This window comes from Lycium ferocissimum, chromosome 5, assembly GCF_029784015.1.
Source record: "Lycium ferocissimum isolate CSIRO_LF1 chromosome 5, AGI_CSIRO_Lferr_CH_V1, whole genome shotgun sequence".
Taxonomy (NCBI): Eukaryota; Viridiplantae; Streptophyta; class Magnoliopsida; order Solanales; family Solanaceae; genus Lycium; species Lycium ferocissimum.
In genome coordinates this window covers 72,738,290-72,754,056 of record NC_081346.1, presented here as the reverse complement: position 1 = coordinate 72,754,056, position 15,767 = coordinate 72,738,290, and the positions used below count along the sequence as shown (strand labels likewise).

At 33.8% G+C, this 15,767-nt stretch overlaps 1 protein-coding gene and 1 long non-coding RNA gene across 4 annotated transcripts; one reads left to right on the top strand and one right to left on the bottom strand.

Moving 5' to 3' along the window:
• The first annotated feature begins 3,929 nt into the window (after positions 1-3,929).
• Positions 3,930-15,264, top strand: LOC132057362 (phosphatidylinositol 4-phosphate 5-kinase 9). 3 transcript variants are annotated; one of them, XM_059449936.1, is made up of 10 exons: positions 3,930-4,158; positions 5,948-6,540; positions 6,886-7,594; positions 8,606-8,773; positions 10,144-10,309; positions 11,087-11,197; positions 12,239-12,426; positions 12,958-13,115; positions 14,087-14,246; positions 14,817-15,264. In XM_059449936.1, the coding sequence occupies exons 2-10, from the start codon at positions 6,054-6,056 to the stop codon at positions 15,091-15,093; spliced, it is 2,424 nt and encodes an 807-aa protein (XP_059305919.1). In that variant the 5' UTR covers positions 3,930-4,158; positions 5,948-6,053; the 3' UTR covers positions 15,094-15,264. The 3 variants fall into 3 exon arrangements, with proteins under 3 accessions (XP_059305919.1, XP_059305918.1, XP_059305920.1); XM_059449935.1 differs by having other exon boundaries at positions 3,930-4,216; XM_059449937.1 differs by lacking the exon at positions 3,930-4,158 and adding an exon at positions 5,249-5,708.
• On the bottom strand, positions 5,085-5,357 carry LOC132057365 (uncharacterized). Its single transcript, XR_009415136.1, has 2 exons — positions 5,252-5,357; positions 5,085-5,130 (listed from the first exon to the last, which is right to left on the bottom strand). It is a non-coding gene; the product is annotated as an uncharacterized LOC132057365 (long non-coding RNA).
• Positions 15,265-15,767: the final 503 nt, after the last annotated feature.

Below are 15,767 nucleotides of genomic sequence, written 5' to 3'. Positions count from 1 at the left end.
ATATATAAATAAATTAATTTCAGTTAAAATTTTAATTGATACATATATACTTCTTGAACTGGGCGGATTTGTCGGGTAAATTACCGTGCACGTGAACTCATGGTCTCCCCAAAAAACTTTACTTTGATAAAGAGGGATTTATTCTCACTTAATTCATTTTCCCTTCTTTTTTTTTTTTTAGTGTTTCACTCATGTTTTAGAAATTTTAGATCTGCAACTATTCTTAAAGCTAGAAGAACACACTATGCAATTTTTTCTTTCTTACAATCTTTTGTCGTGCTGCTCGAATAATAGTTGGACTCGAGTTTGTGTTGGCAAACAACTTTTCAAAGAGGCAACGAGTGTCATTCTTGATTGAAAGACCTAAAATCTATACTAATTCGAGTCTCTTTTTGGAAGAAGAATTAGCGCAATCTATATTTCTTTCCCACCAAGTAACAACTTCTTAAAATCCTAAATTGAACTTAGACACAGTATAGCCCATATAATTAAACATGAGCTTTCTACTAAAAATTCGTAATTTCACTCTTCACTACTTATCGAATTCAATGTTAAATATTTATTTAACTTCGTATTTTAAAATTTCACATGCCAATCAATTAAATTAAATTACGTACTGATCATTTTTAATAAATTATTTTAGACTTTTGCTTAACTTATTTTGTGTGTCGAATACAAATTCAACCTATAAAAACAAATGAAAACTTAAAAACTTTCTAAAAAGATTTCATCAATCTCTAAATTAATTAAGAAAAGGTATTATTTCATATGAATCGTCATTGTCCAATTTATTAGACATTTTGATCCATAACGAACCTCAGCCATGTATATTGTTGCTAGCTTTCCAATCGCACAAATGGCGATGGATTAATTAATATACAAAGTTGACCTAGTTACTATGGGTTCATTTACAAATTTAAAGTAATGGACTAGTATGATTTTTCAATAGTTGGACGTATTCTTTTCAAACGAAAAACTATTATTTTGTTTTAAGGAATCTTAAATTGATCTAAAATATATGTTGTTGCTGTCGGCCGGCTAATTTAAAGAGAAAAAAAAAATGCTGAATTAAGTAATTTATTTTTGAAAAATAAATAAATAGTCCGTACCCTTTCATGGATAAATCTCTAGCTTCAACTTGGTTTAGTATTAATATAAAATTAAAGAATGAAAACTTGTTTAGCATATATTTGTAGTTTGATATAAACAACTATGGACTATGTTCGATGTTTTACATTCCAATAATATATTTTTCTAAAATAATTGCTTATATAAACAAGAATTGATCAACTCTCAAACAAAATGAGACGAGGTTTTGTTTGGTAAACACGTGTCGATCTCCAATTGATGCAAATTGTGCACCATTTTTTTCGCTTTGAATACTGCCATGATCTATCTTTAAATTTCAATTAAGAAAGGACTTTGATGTTACAATGTGATTATGCCATCCAATCCTTGATGGAGAATCATTAACTTATATCCAACTAGGTATTTTGTTAGTAAAACTTATTGCTGTCATGCACTAATTATGTATCAGTAGACAAAAAGGTCGTACACTTGTTCCTTATGGTTTCATCGCTATTGCTATAGGTAAAAATTTATTCATACTCAATACTTTCACCAAACCATATATATTAACTACTTGTCTATGTATCAGCAAGGGTTGAGCTAAGTTGAGGAAAAGAAGTTTTGATAATTGAATCCCTCTTTGCTCAAAAATTACACTATGAAAATGGTCATTTTCTTAAATTTCATTATGCAAGGAGATCAAGGAAAGATCGGTAAAGGGGATTAATATAAGATCGGTAAAGGGGATTAATATAAATCAAATTAGCTCATACATATCGGTGCGGGGAACTCTCATTGACATTACTAACTAAACTATAATTTTTGGTAATTAATGAGAAAATAGGACTTTTATGTTTATTTTTTACCTGGTATTGGATACCTATTTTGAGGTTCTACTAATTTGGATCCAGACCGAAAAATTCACCTTGGAGGTGAAGCGCTCCTATCAAAGACGACTTCTTATCTAGGGCTCGAACATGAAATCACCGATTAAAGATGAAAAAGTACTTGTTGCTTCATTGTCGCAACCTTGGGTGGTGATAAAATAATACTATTTCCACCTTTTCCCATGCCTAAGAGGATTTCCTATTTTCCAATGGAAAGTTGCTTTGTGGCCCTTTGTTAGTTGTTACTTTAAAATATTTAGGTAAACATCATATTTACTTAAAATCCAAATTGCACTTAACTTCCTTCTCTCTAAATCGCAAATTAAAGTATTTAGGTAATCTCCTTTTGAAATAAAATTAAAAGTACTTGTCTAGTGCATAGCGTGAAAATGCACCTACCTAACTGGTCATGTCTTATTTCCATAAGCGTTAAAAAATAAACCTACCCTTAATGATGAAATTCCAATTGTCTATATTGATCGGACCCACTATAAAACTAGTCCAACTTTGTAAAATAATGTTGAATACATCTTAATCAGGTGCTCATCCAAAAGACATAAACCTTTTTAAAAAACCTTAATTTTAACTACTAGTATAATTTTCTTCAATTGTGGGGTCTAATGTCATTTCAACATCTATGAGGCAGGTTTAACTAAAAATATGACTCTGAGAAACAGTGCATTAGACCTGACATGTTTATTTATTTATTATTAATTAAATTTAAACAAATGTATTAATCCAACTAGTTATTATAAAAGTACTACTCCATATAGGTAAGTGACAAAAATCTATCAGCACACCTAAACCTAATCAGCAACCTAAGTGTCCTTAATTAGGGGTTTCCATTTTGGTGTAGTCCTAAATAAGTAATTAGTAGACTCCTAAAAAGGATTAAACTCATTTACCAATAACAGTGACTCAATGTAGAAAGTTGACAAAACAAGCTCATGCATTTTTAACAAAAAACTTATTTGCGCCTGATATTTATATCAACTTATCTCGATTAAATAATTTAATAAGGTGTGACTATATACTATTAATTAACCATGGGGACGTAGAAGGAGAAATAAGGGATCACCAAAACGAAACAAGAATTGGAAAAAGGGAGTACTATTCATAAGTTCTTTTCTTTTTCTTTTCCTTCGACTAAAATATATTCTTTCCTTTTAATTTGTTTTTGACTATTACAAATAATATACTCAACATAATTTCACAAATAGGATCTGGAAAAGGCAGTATGCAAACCTTACCTTTCCTTTTTGACTCTTGGTATAAACTTTTGAGATAAAATAGGAGAAAGAAAAATCTTTAAGTGATGAAGAAAGTTGTCAATTAATTGTTTAATGAATCAATCACGATGCAAACATGTTTATCTAAGCTCAAATTATTTTAGAATTCAAAACATACATACCAAAAACACTAATTTACATGAAGACTCCGTTTTTTTTTAATCCACGTAAATCACACTCGCATTTAAATTAAAAATGAGAAACTATCAATAAAGATTGTAGTGGTGGGACAGCTCCTTGCCTCCTTAATCAGAAATTTCGTATTTGAGCTCTAAGAATGAAACGTCTTATCTCAAAGTGAGACAACACAAATTCGAATAAGTCGAGTCCCCAAGCGAAAATTGAACACAAGTGAGAAATAAAAATAAATAGGTAAGTCATTTCATTCTGAATCAAATAAATTAGTCTAAAATCATCCTCACTGATTAATTTACTTTGAGTAAATAAACAAAAAGTTATTCGATACATGTATTGGTGAAATGTAGTAGTTGCCTCGTAAGATTAGTTGAGGTGCGAGAAAGTTAGTCCATACACCACGGTTGTTAAAAAAAAAAAAAAGGAAAAAAAAAAAGAAAGTTAACAAAAAGACTTTTGCAAGGATAGAAGTGTCGTATATATCAAGTTTGAAAATGACACGCTATTTATATCTTAGATTGCAAGTGCCAAGTACTAGCATAAAACTCTATTTTATAAGTTCTAAAAATCATATCGTAATCTAATCATTTTCTTGAAACTATTTTAAACATAATTTTATACAAGTAAAAAACTCAAATAGCCTTGTGTATAGTTTATTGAATTCTTACACTATACTTTCTATTCTTACTTAGACTTTTTCTCTTCTTTACAAGAAAAAAAACAACAACAAAAATTCATCAAAAACAAAGGCAAATTTCAACAAGTGTTGAAACTAAAAGGTGTTTCTTTTTAGTTCATTTTTCCAACTTTCCTTTTTGAATTCTCATTTCATTCAAGGTACTTTCTATTTCTGTTCTCCTCTTTTTCTGACTATGTCTTGTATGGTTATTGTTTATTTTTTCTTGATATATAATGCAGATTCCTTTTTTTGTTGTTTTGAAGTTTAATTGTTTCATAAAGTTTAAAGTTTGCATCTTTTTTATCTTCTTGAAAATGGGGTTCTTTTTATTTCAATTATTTATGTTTTGTTTGTGGTGAAAATTTGAAGTCAACATGTTTTTACAGCTAGTGAAGAAAGTAAGAAAGATGGGGTTTAATCAAGAAACCTTAGCAGGAAGTATCTGCAATTTTGTTTTGTCAATGTGTTTATTGAAAAAGGGATTGAATTTGATTTTACATTTTTGTCAAAGATTTGATCTCTTTTGTAAATTAAAGCTAAAAAGATAAAATGGGCATGTAAAGGAAATGGTTTTGAGCCTATGATTCTAATTTCAGATGATTATTTATGAAGCAAATAAGTTTTCCATAGTGTTCTTTACCTTGAATGGTAGGATACTTGTAGAGACGGAGCGAGGATTTGAAGCTTATGGGTTTGGGGTTCTAGTCTTTTTAAGTTACCGGGTTCAATATTTGTATATATATAAGCAAATAAGTTTTCCATAGTGTTCTTTACCTTGAATGGTAGGATACTTGTAGAGACGGAGTGAGGATTTGAAGCTTATGGGTTTGGGATTCTAGTCTTTTTAAGTTACCAGGTTCTAAATTTGTATATATATATATAAGCAAATAAGTTTTCCATAGTGTTCTTTACCTTGAATGGTAGGATACTTGTAGAGACGGAGTGAGGTTTTGAAGCTTATGGGTTCGGGACTCTAGTCTTTTTAAGTTACCGGGTTCAAAATTTATATATATATATATATATATATATATATATATATATAAGCAAATAAGTTTTCCATAGTGTTCTTTACCTTGAATGGTAGGATACGTGTAGAGACGGAGCGAGGATTTGAAGCTTATGGGTTCGGGATTCTAGTCTTTTAAGTTACCGGGTTCTAAATTTGTAAATAAGTTTTCCATAGTGTTCTTTACCTTGAATTGTAGGATACTTGTAGAGGCGGAGCAAGGATTTGAAGCTTATGGGTTCGGGATTCTAGTCTTTTAAGTTACTGAGTTCTAAATTTTTATATGTATATATTCAATAGATTTCTTAAGACAAATAGAGGGTTTTGATCGAAGCTGAATGTTTTCAGCTAGTACAGTGTTAATAGGTTATCATGGAAACACAAATTTAAGAAATGTCATGGTGTTGGAAAATGCTTATTCTTCTTGCTTTTATGATTGAAGTCACTATGATTCAATCTTACCCGTTTCTTGGTGAGATATTCCTTTTACAAGTCTTGCTTTTTGGTCATAGATTCTAAATGTTTTTCACTTTATTTGGAATTTATGAAGTTGGAGTTTAATAAGGAGTTGTGTTTGGTTATACTTTTTGCAAAGGAGAGCATCGAACACTTTTGGAATTTATGAAGTTGGAGTTGGAAAACAGGTTCGGAGCACTTTCTCAAATTTGGAATCCAACTCCAAGTTAGATTTGGAAATTTTATGACCAAACACTGATTTTGAAATAAAGTGAAAATTTATTCTGGAAAAAAGTGAATAATTCTCATGTGACAAACGAGTCTTTATTACAAATACAGATGATATCAGAAAGTTGTAGTTAGTTAATGTTTGTGGATGGATTTTGCTATGAGTAGGTGTTAATTGTTATGCTTTTCTATTTTTCAGGTCAAAGCAGAGGAATATTTTTTAAAGCCGGATGTGTGCTTTAGCTTGTCCGAAAATCTTGGCCCTTTCCTATCCAGTGTAAACTTGTAACTTTCTGGAATTATGCATGTCTGGTCTTGGGGCCATTGTCGATAATATTGAAAGAACAAAGTCACTTGATTCTTCGTTAATTCATGAAAATAACGACATTACCAAATCGACAAATGGTGAAGTTTGTCTTGCTTCTGAACCCACTAACTTTAGATTCAGCGAGCTCTTATTACCCAATAGGGAATTCTATTCCGGGTCCCTCCTGGGGAACGTACCGGAAGGTTTCGGAAAGTATAGGTGGTCTGATGGTTGTCGATACGAGGGCGAGTGGAGGCACGGGATAACACATGGGCACGGGAAACTAGAGTTTCCTTCTGGTGCTGTTTATGATGGTGAATTTTCAGGTGGTTATATGCATGGTGAAGGGACGTATATTGGACCCGATAAAGTGACCTACAGGGGACGCTGGCGGTTGAACCTTAAACATGGTTTAGGGTATCAAATGTATCCCAATGGTGATATTTTCGAAGGGTCGTGGATTCAGGGAACCCCTGAAGGACCAGGTAAGCAGCGTCGTAGCTATAGACTGAACGGTGGTCAGTTGAACACCCTTCGTTTGAAAAAAAAATTATAGTGTATGGGAAAAAAATAGGGAATTTTTCATTTTTTGGCCTGTCGGCAAACATTAATTACGGGCTCTAGCCGGATACACAAAACCTATATACTGATTATGTACATTATATGTATATTTGTACTTAATATACAAAGCCTATACATTTGCTGGCTATTTTGTAAATTAGATCACCAAAACACATTGGACTGTAATTATTGCATATATAAGTCCAAAGAAGATTGCAATTATATAATCTTGAACAACCTTATCAAAATTTCTGGCTTCATCACTGCAGGTAAGTATACATGGGCTAATGGGAATGTCTACTTTGGGAACATGAAAGGAGGGAAAATATCGGGGAAAGGAACGCTCACTTGGATTAACGGAGATTCGTATGAAGGGAGTTGGTTAAATGGAGTGATGCATGGAGTCGGTATGTATACGTGGAGCGACGATAGCTGTTATATCGGTACGTGGACACATAGTTTAAAGGATGGGAAAGGAACATTTTATCCTAGTGGTAGTAGGCTAACATCTGGTCAAGAATTGTACCTTAATGCTTTGAGAAAACGAGGATTACTTCCCGATATGAGAAAACAAAATCAAGTCTCCCATATCCATCATGCCGCTTCGGTTGATATGGGAAATGTCAAAGTAAGTGGTAAGCTTCCGGAGAGAAACTTGTTAAATTTCGAGCAGTCACGGCCGACAAATGTTACTCTCGAAAGACGATGGAGTCTTGAAGTAGCGATTGAGAAAGTTATTGGACGTGATTTCGATGGAGGAGATATGGAGGATGATATGAGTGCTCCAATTTTGGAAAGAGAGTACATGCAAGGTGTCCTAATCACTGAGGTTGTTTTAAATGAGCGTTTTTCACCACCATCCGGAAGAGCTAGAAGGAGGCAAAAGAGACTTGTAAGGGAATTAAAGAGACCAGGTGAAGCAATCATAAAGGGTCACAGGAGTTATGATTTAATGCTCAGTTTGCAGCTGGGGATCAGGTGCGCTACTTATGTCTAAATGTTTCCATTGATTCACTTGGTTCCTTGAACTACATATTCTGTTATTATTGTATAGATCTTTCATACTGTTTTGCTAGACTCAGGAGTCGTTTGGTTGCTGGTTAGAGATAAGTTATCCATGTATTATGATTAGCATAACTTTATATGTTATTTGGTTACAAAAATAGGGGGAAATAATTTCCATATAGAATCTAGCATAAGTTATACAATGTTTGGTTGGTTTTTTCTCTTTTCCACATGAACATAACATTGCTAATATAATGTTTGGTTCATGTTTTTCTTTTCCACATAGCTAGTACATGTATAAGTTATGAGGGAGTCTATGTATTAATTTATGCAGGGTAGAAGATGGAATAGCTAATACATGAATAATAAACCCTACAAAACTGACTCCTGCATAACTAATACTTGCACAGTTAATCCCTGCATAACTTTAACCAACAATAAACAACCCCTTAATGCATTTAGCAAGCTGCTTTAGGTATGTGTTATTTTCTCTAGATAAAATGAAAAGAAAGAAGGCTGGAGAAGGGATTACATTGGCATTACAACTTTCTCAAATAATCACGTGTTGGTCGAGTTTTTACGTGCATATAGAAGAATAGTGGAAATTTTTCCTATAGGTCGTATTTTTTTGTGTCGCCATGCATAGATTGAGGACTAGAATGTCCCTGAAAATCATTGGAAGTCAAAGGAACTTACCATCTTCAAGACATCATCTATTTGAGAACTTTGATTTGGATGTACTTGCTCAAAGTTTTATGGCACCAATAGTTGTGTGTATATAAACGCGTTCAAAGGAAGAAAACATGAAACATCAATTGAATAGTTTTTCTTCTTGATTGCCAATTCAGATGGAAGTTTACTAAGTAGTCTTTGACTTTCAAAGGCGGAAAAAGTTACAATAACCAAGCAATCCTTTGCAGCACGATTTTGTTTGCTCTTTTTATCGTAATATATCAAACGTGTGACCAGTTGAAATGTGACCAGATACACTGTGGGGAAAATTACACCTATACAAAGACGAGAAATACGGACTTCAGATTTTGGCCCGCGTGCTAGCTTTTGGATGTATTTTCCTAAAGGAGGTTCACAATTGACACCTACACATCAGTCTGAAGATTTCAAGTGGAAAGATTATTGCCCAATGGTTTTCAGGTTGGTGGTTTGCAATCTTTTTTATCCAACAATGGTTGAAAAAATCTAAGCCTCTCTAGAATTTATTGGGTGTACGCTGCATGCCCATTGGTTTTTTTTTTTTTTTTTGGTTTATTGAAAAATTGACATAAATAGCCACCCACCAAAATGATAACTAGCAAATGTATATTTTTTGTATATTAATGTATAATATACATACAATATACATTTTTGATACATAATAGTGTATATTGGCTAGCGAATGTGATTATTTTTGGCCGACCGGCCAAATGTGTACCTCATGCTCTTTTTTGGGCTAGATGTGGTTTTCAATTGAGATTCATTATGCATGTCCTTTTTGTGCTTTTATTTATCTATCTATTTGTTTATTTATTTTCCTTAGATATCTCTATTCCATGTAAGATGTGTGAATGTCACTTATTTTGTAGTAATAGACGCTCTTATGGTAAATGAATATATTATATATCCCAACTGACTTTATAGTTTGTACATACGATGTACATCTTTAAATAGTGGCTGTATCTTCTTTAACCTCAACTCCCCATTTCTATTTATAAAAAGAGGAAAAAACTCTTGCTCCTCCACATGGCGGACCGGTTGAAGGAAAATGGATGCTCTCATTATAAGACAATTGGTTATTTTATTGATGTTGATTATTATGTGATGTGGCAGAGGGAAGAGTTAGTGGCTTTGGATCTAGACTTTTCCCATTAAGGGAAACACCTTCACCAACTGAGCTAATCTCTTGTTTCCTTTTCCTAGATGCTATTTCTCGGTGTTTGGGGATAGGTTTAAAATAGTCCTTGAAGTATGCTCTGAACAATTTTTGGTCCTTTAAGTTTGTCAAAAGTGAACACTTTTGGTCTCCGTCAAATATACCACCGTTACATTTGGAGGTATATAGTTTTTTCAATTTCTTCTATTTTTTCTCTACTTCTAGAGTTTGGTACAACATTTTTATGTGCAATAACTGCTATGTTTCGTCTATTTTTTAGTATTACAGTTTCTAGGATTTGATGAGATTTTCCTGGTTTTTATGGTTTAATCTTCCCTTTTTTTCACAGTTCTCATCAAATCTAACAGACATAATCTGTTAAGTATTTGGCGGAGACCAAAAGTGCATAAGAGACCATTTTTGCCATTTTCTCCACAGTAACTTATCAACATTCTGGATAGGCTACACACATAGAAAGTGAAATGGGTTCGCATGTTATCTTCCTTGCGGAAGCTGTAAAATTAGGATCTCTATATGGTTCTATTACGTTTATCTTATTTGAGATTTTGTGAAGTCCAAACTAGTTTGTTAGGCTTTTTGATTTGCTACATACGTATTTGTAGGAACTAAAATGGGCCCTTATTTTTTCTTGTAGGAATTTGAGGGAGATGTTTAAGATTGATGCTGCTGATTATATGATGTCAATATGTGGAAATGATGCACTTAGAGAGCTTTCTTCTCCAGGAAAAAGTGGCAGTGTATTTTTCCTGTCTCAAGATGACCGTTTCATGATTAAGACATTACGTAAATCTGAAGTTAAGGTGTGTTATCTTACTTAAACCTATCACTTTCATCAGAATTTCTTTTATCTGTCTAGCTGGGAAAATAAAAAAAACAAAATGACAGTGAGACAATAAGTTGGAAAACAAGTAAATGTTAGGAAGTCGCGGTGAGAATGAAAAGAGAAAATCAGATGTGACGGAAACAGTGAAAAAAATATTTAACCATAAACACCAAGAAAGTCCCATCAAATCCTAAAATATGCAACAAAAAAACTGCACTAGACACCAAAAAGATATAAAAAGTTGCATAAATTACACCTCAAAAAGTTGCACCAGACTCGAGAAATAAATAAAAAAATAGCAGAAACTACAAAAACTTAACCTATAAATGTGAGTTTCCTCTATTTTCCTTTTTTTTTAATACTTCCCGTCAAACGTGTTGACTTTTGCCAAACTTTAAAGGACCAAAACTGTTCAGTGCATACTTAAGGGACTATTTTGAACCTATACTCAAACAGAAGGGACCTTTTTTGTCATTTCTCTGTCTCATTACTTTGCTTAAAGTTCTTCCACATACCCCTTGTAATATTTCTGACCCGTTGAATGCTTGGCATTCATTACAGTTGGGTTCTCCCCTTATAGTTGTAAGGCTTCATACTTATGGAAACAACTCCTTGTTTTAAGTCAGCTAGATTTTGGAAGATCCTGTGCAGATGTCTCTTTTAAAGTTTTACCTTTAACTGTTTTATTGGAGTTTCTCTTACGTTTTAGTTAGGTATGAAAAGAGAGCATGATGACCATTGATCTCACATATAGGTTTTGCTGCGGATGCTTCCGAATTATCATTGCCATGTCAAGACATATGAAAATACTCTCATCACTAAATTTTTTGGACTTCACAGGATAAAACCTTCCAGTGGACAGAAGGTAATACTCTTGTAGATTTTAATCTCGATTTTAATCTCAAATATAATAAAAGTTAATTGTTTTATTTCCATTATTCCATATGCTTTTGTTAATATTGCGTTAAAAATGAAATAACATAAAAAAAAAAACTTCTGTTTTATTGTGTCGTGCAAAAGCTGTCCGGATTCTAATTGCTCTACAATCTGTAAAAATAAATTGTTATAGTTAATTCCGCTTGCCAATTTCATATAGGTTTAGAGATAAGTGGTTCCAAAGGTTATATTGAATGTTAATGTAGCTCCCTCCATCGCAATAAAATAGATCTAGTTTGACCTGCGTGGTTATAAGATGAAAATATTTTAATAGATTATTGTAGTGTTTGATTTAGAAGTGTCTAAAGTAATGGTTTGAAATATGAAAAAGTAAAATAGTTTGAAGATGTCAAATCAAGTATGGAATAGCATAAAATAGTACTCCTTATGTTCCAATTTATGTGGCGCTGTTTGACGGGGCACGAAGTTTAAGAAAGAAAAGAAGACCTTTGAAACTTGTGGTCTAAAACAAGCCTTAAGACATTTGTGTAGCTATAAATCTGCTCATTAAGGGTAAAGTGGAATTTTAATGTTAAGTTGTTTCTACATATAGAAAGGTGAAATTCTCATCCAAGGAAAGGGGTGAAGTTGTACCTAAGGGTTTGACCTAGTGGTCAGTAAAGTTGGAATGGACCATGGAAGATTAGGCTTCATATCCCGTCGGAGACGAAAAAACTAGGCAATTTCTTCCCATCTGTCTTAAGCCATAGTGAACGAAGTTATCCAGTTCTTCTACTGGTAAGCATTTCAAGATGAAATTTAAACAGGGGTGTGGAGAGGTATCAAATGCGTGTTCCTCCAGGGAGGCAAACAAGTCTAACATACACTTTCATTCTTCATTAGTTGGTCGATTATCCAAACAACATCAAACACTTCTATTTACATTCATGATGTTGTTTGGAGAAACTTTTGGAGAAGATAAAGTCTCTTCTATGTATAAAAGGCTAATAATTTTGTGACGTTTTTGCAGTTCCGCTTTGTAGTAATGGGAAATATGTTTTGTACGGAGTTGAGAATCCACCGAAGATTTGATCTTAAAGGTTCTTCACTAGGACGATCTGCAGACAAGGTTGAAATTGATGAGAACACAATACTTAAGGATCTAGATTTGAACTACTGCTTTTATCTAGAGCCTTCTTGGCGCGAAGCTTTATTAAGGTGAGTGACTTTTAATTAAATATTCCTCATTTTCTCTAATGTAATGTACATACATTTTTTACTTTTCTGTTGCTGTTCTAACTTAAAGTGTGGAGTAAATATCCAAAGGTTTACCAGCCACCATGTAACGCAGATAGTCTATGAAACTTCTTGTTCACAGTATTGTATTTTCTTATGGTAGGACTTTGGCAAATCTTAGGGCCCATTTGGACATGAATTTTTTTTTTCTTTCTTTTTTTCAAAAGAAAATATTCAAAACAGTGTTTGTTTATACATTGGACTTATTTTTTGAAGTTCCTTTTTGAAGATGAGTTTCAAGTTTGAATAAGTGGTTTTGATCAATTTTTCAAGTAATTCTTTTTTCATTGACAAAAGTTCTCCTTTTTTTCAAGTCAAACGCATGTCCAAACACAACTTCAACTTCTAAATACCCTTTTTCAACTTTTTTTTTTTTTTTCAAATATCACATGTTTTATGTCCAAACGCCTACTTAAAATCTTTGTGTTTACTTTTTCAATTTTGTTTGAACAGGCAGATAGAAATTGACAGTAAATTTTTGGAGGAACAGAACATTATGGATTACAGCCTCTTGTTAGGTGTTCATTATAGAGCACCTCAACACCTGCAATCTCTCATCTCGTGCAGTGGACGCACCACAACAGATGGATTAGAAATTGTTGCAGAAGAAGGTAACGTCTCTTAGAACAAAAACATAACAGTATGCACCTGAATTTGCCTGAACTACTTATTTAAGACCTACCAATGGCACAAAAGAAAATATGACCTGATAGCTGGTGGCTTTTCAGTTTATCACTGGTTCATAAACAACAACAACATCAACATCAACAACAAATACCCAATGTTATCCCACACAAGTAGGGACCGGGGAGGGTGAGGTGTATACAGACCTTACCCTACCTTTGTGGGGTTCATAATATAGTCACATTTCATCATATATCAGTAGGTAGTTAAAGTAAGATACTTAAATTGAAACGAGAGTATAGTTTAATAATCTCCTTGCAAAAAGAACAGAAAGGGCCAAAATTGCCCCTATACTTTTCACCGAGGAGCATGTTTGCCATCCGTTAATAGTTGGGCTTTTTTATGACCCCATCGTTACCAAAAGGTCTCATTTTTGTCCTTATTTTCAATTTCACCTAATGAAACTATTAAAAAAATCTAAAATTTCTGCCACGAGTCAACGTTATATAAAAAATAATAATAAAATTTAAAAAGGGTAGCCCGGTGCACAAGCATCCCGCATTAGCAGGGTCCGGGGAAGGGCCGCACCCGAAGGGGTGTGATGTAGACAACCCATCCTAATGCAAGCATCGGTGGCTGCTTCCACGGCTCGAACCCGTGACCTATAGGTCACACCGAGACAACTTTACCGTTGTTCCAAGGCTTCTTCCAACGTTATACAAAAACTGTTTATTAAAAATATCTTTTCATATTCTTTTCATTTTTTTCTTACTCTATTTTCCTTTTATTTACTTTTTATTAAAAATATCTTTTCATATTCTTTTCATTTTTTTCTTACTCTATTTTCCTTTTATTTACTTTTTCTTTTCCTTTCTTTTACTCCTCCCCGCTGCCCACAACCATGAGTGCCGGAGAACTCCAAGAAATTTACAAACTATTTTCTTGTTCTACTACACAGAGTCTCTGGAAGATGAAATATCGCCACAGGGCCTTGTTTTGGTCCCACGTGGCAGTGATGATAGCGTGGTTGTGGGTCCTCATGTCAGAGGCAGCCGATTACGAGCGTCATCAGCTACTGGTGATGCTGAAGTGGACCTCCTCCTCCCCGGTACAGCAAGGTAATTTGTCACTAGACTTGACTTTAGTATTTTCCCTAGTAAAGTTGTAGCACTGTCGAAGTTACAGTGGGATAATTAGCATTTATCTGTAGTTTGTGAATGCATGTCGTTTGGTTGCTGGTTAGATTTATACAGTTATTGGTTATGCAGGGATTAATTATGCCGGATTTAGTTATTCATGTATTAGTTATTTCATCTTCTACCCTGCATATAACTTATATGTGTATTAGTTGTGCGTGATTGTAAACTGATAACAAAACACCGTACTTGATGTGCTGAATTTTATACATAGCAACTAAAATGCTACCAAACTTGGTACTAGGTATGCTGGTTTTAATACATGAGTGATTCACTTCCTAAACTACAACCGACAACCGCGGGTACTGTGCATTTACCCTTTCCTTTGCGGAATGTTAACCATATAATAATGAAATGATAAATTCTTCAGAAGGAATGCAGACTTTAGCTATCAACCTTGAATCATCTACAAATTGAGTTGGCTTTTTTATGTTATGATTTTGGTTTTGACGATTGTATATTCCTAAATTCATCTCTTCGACTCTCAAGCAGACTCCAGATTCAGCTAGGCGTGAATATGCCAGCAAGGGCGGAGCATATACCAAAGGAAGGTCAAACGCAGGTTTTCCACGAAGTATATGATGTGGTGTTATACCTCGGGATAATTGACATATTGCAAGAATACAACATGAGTAAGAAGTTAGAACACGCATACAAAGCGATTCAGTTTGATTCTGTGTCCATTTCTGCTGTGGACCCGACATTTTACTCGGAACGGTTCTTAGAGTTCATTCGGAAAGTCTTTCCTACACACGCATTGGCAACTTAGAAGAGTTTGAACAATATCTTCGTCCGAAAATAAGATTTGTTTGTAGCCCTTCCAAGGGGTGGCAGGGGATACAGCTGTTTGTATTTATTGAGTACATACAATGCGGATTACAGACTTGTAGTTGATAGCAATGTTTATCAGTTTTTCTTTACAGGTCACCAATTTCCTCCATTTCTTCTGTCTGACTATGCCCCCAGTATAATTCCAGCTCCTTAATAAGTCACGAGTGTTAAGAGGGCATACACCATTTGAGACCCACAATGTTAAGGAGCAGCTGCCACAAAAAGGCTAGTGACAGAACATACACTATTTGAAGTATATACGTTCTTTCAACAAGTTAATATGCAATAATAACTAAGTTTACAGTCAAATATCAGTAGATTTCTTAATACATATGCAGGGTCGGGACAAAAGGTATCGAGTCCTTGTGAACTTATAAACGTCACTCTAGATCCACCCTCGTTTCTAGCATCAACACCTTATGTTAAGTTTGTGTTTTACCGGTCTACTCGTGGATTGAGTTCATGGTTTTAGTAATCAAATAAATTGAGTCGTCAACGTGGGAGTGTAAAAACTCACTGAGATCATACTTGGAAATCCTACACAATTTTAATGACAACGGGTGGTAAAAGCATAAAAAGATAGTGGGACAATTCCATCGCTTAGATTTTATT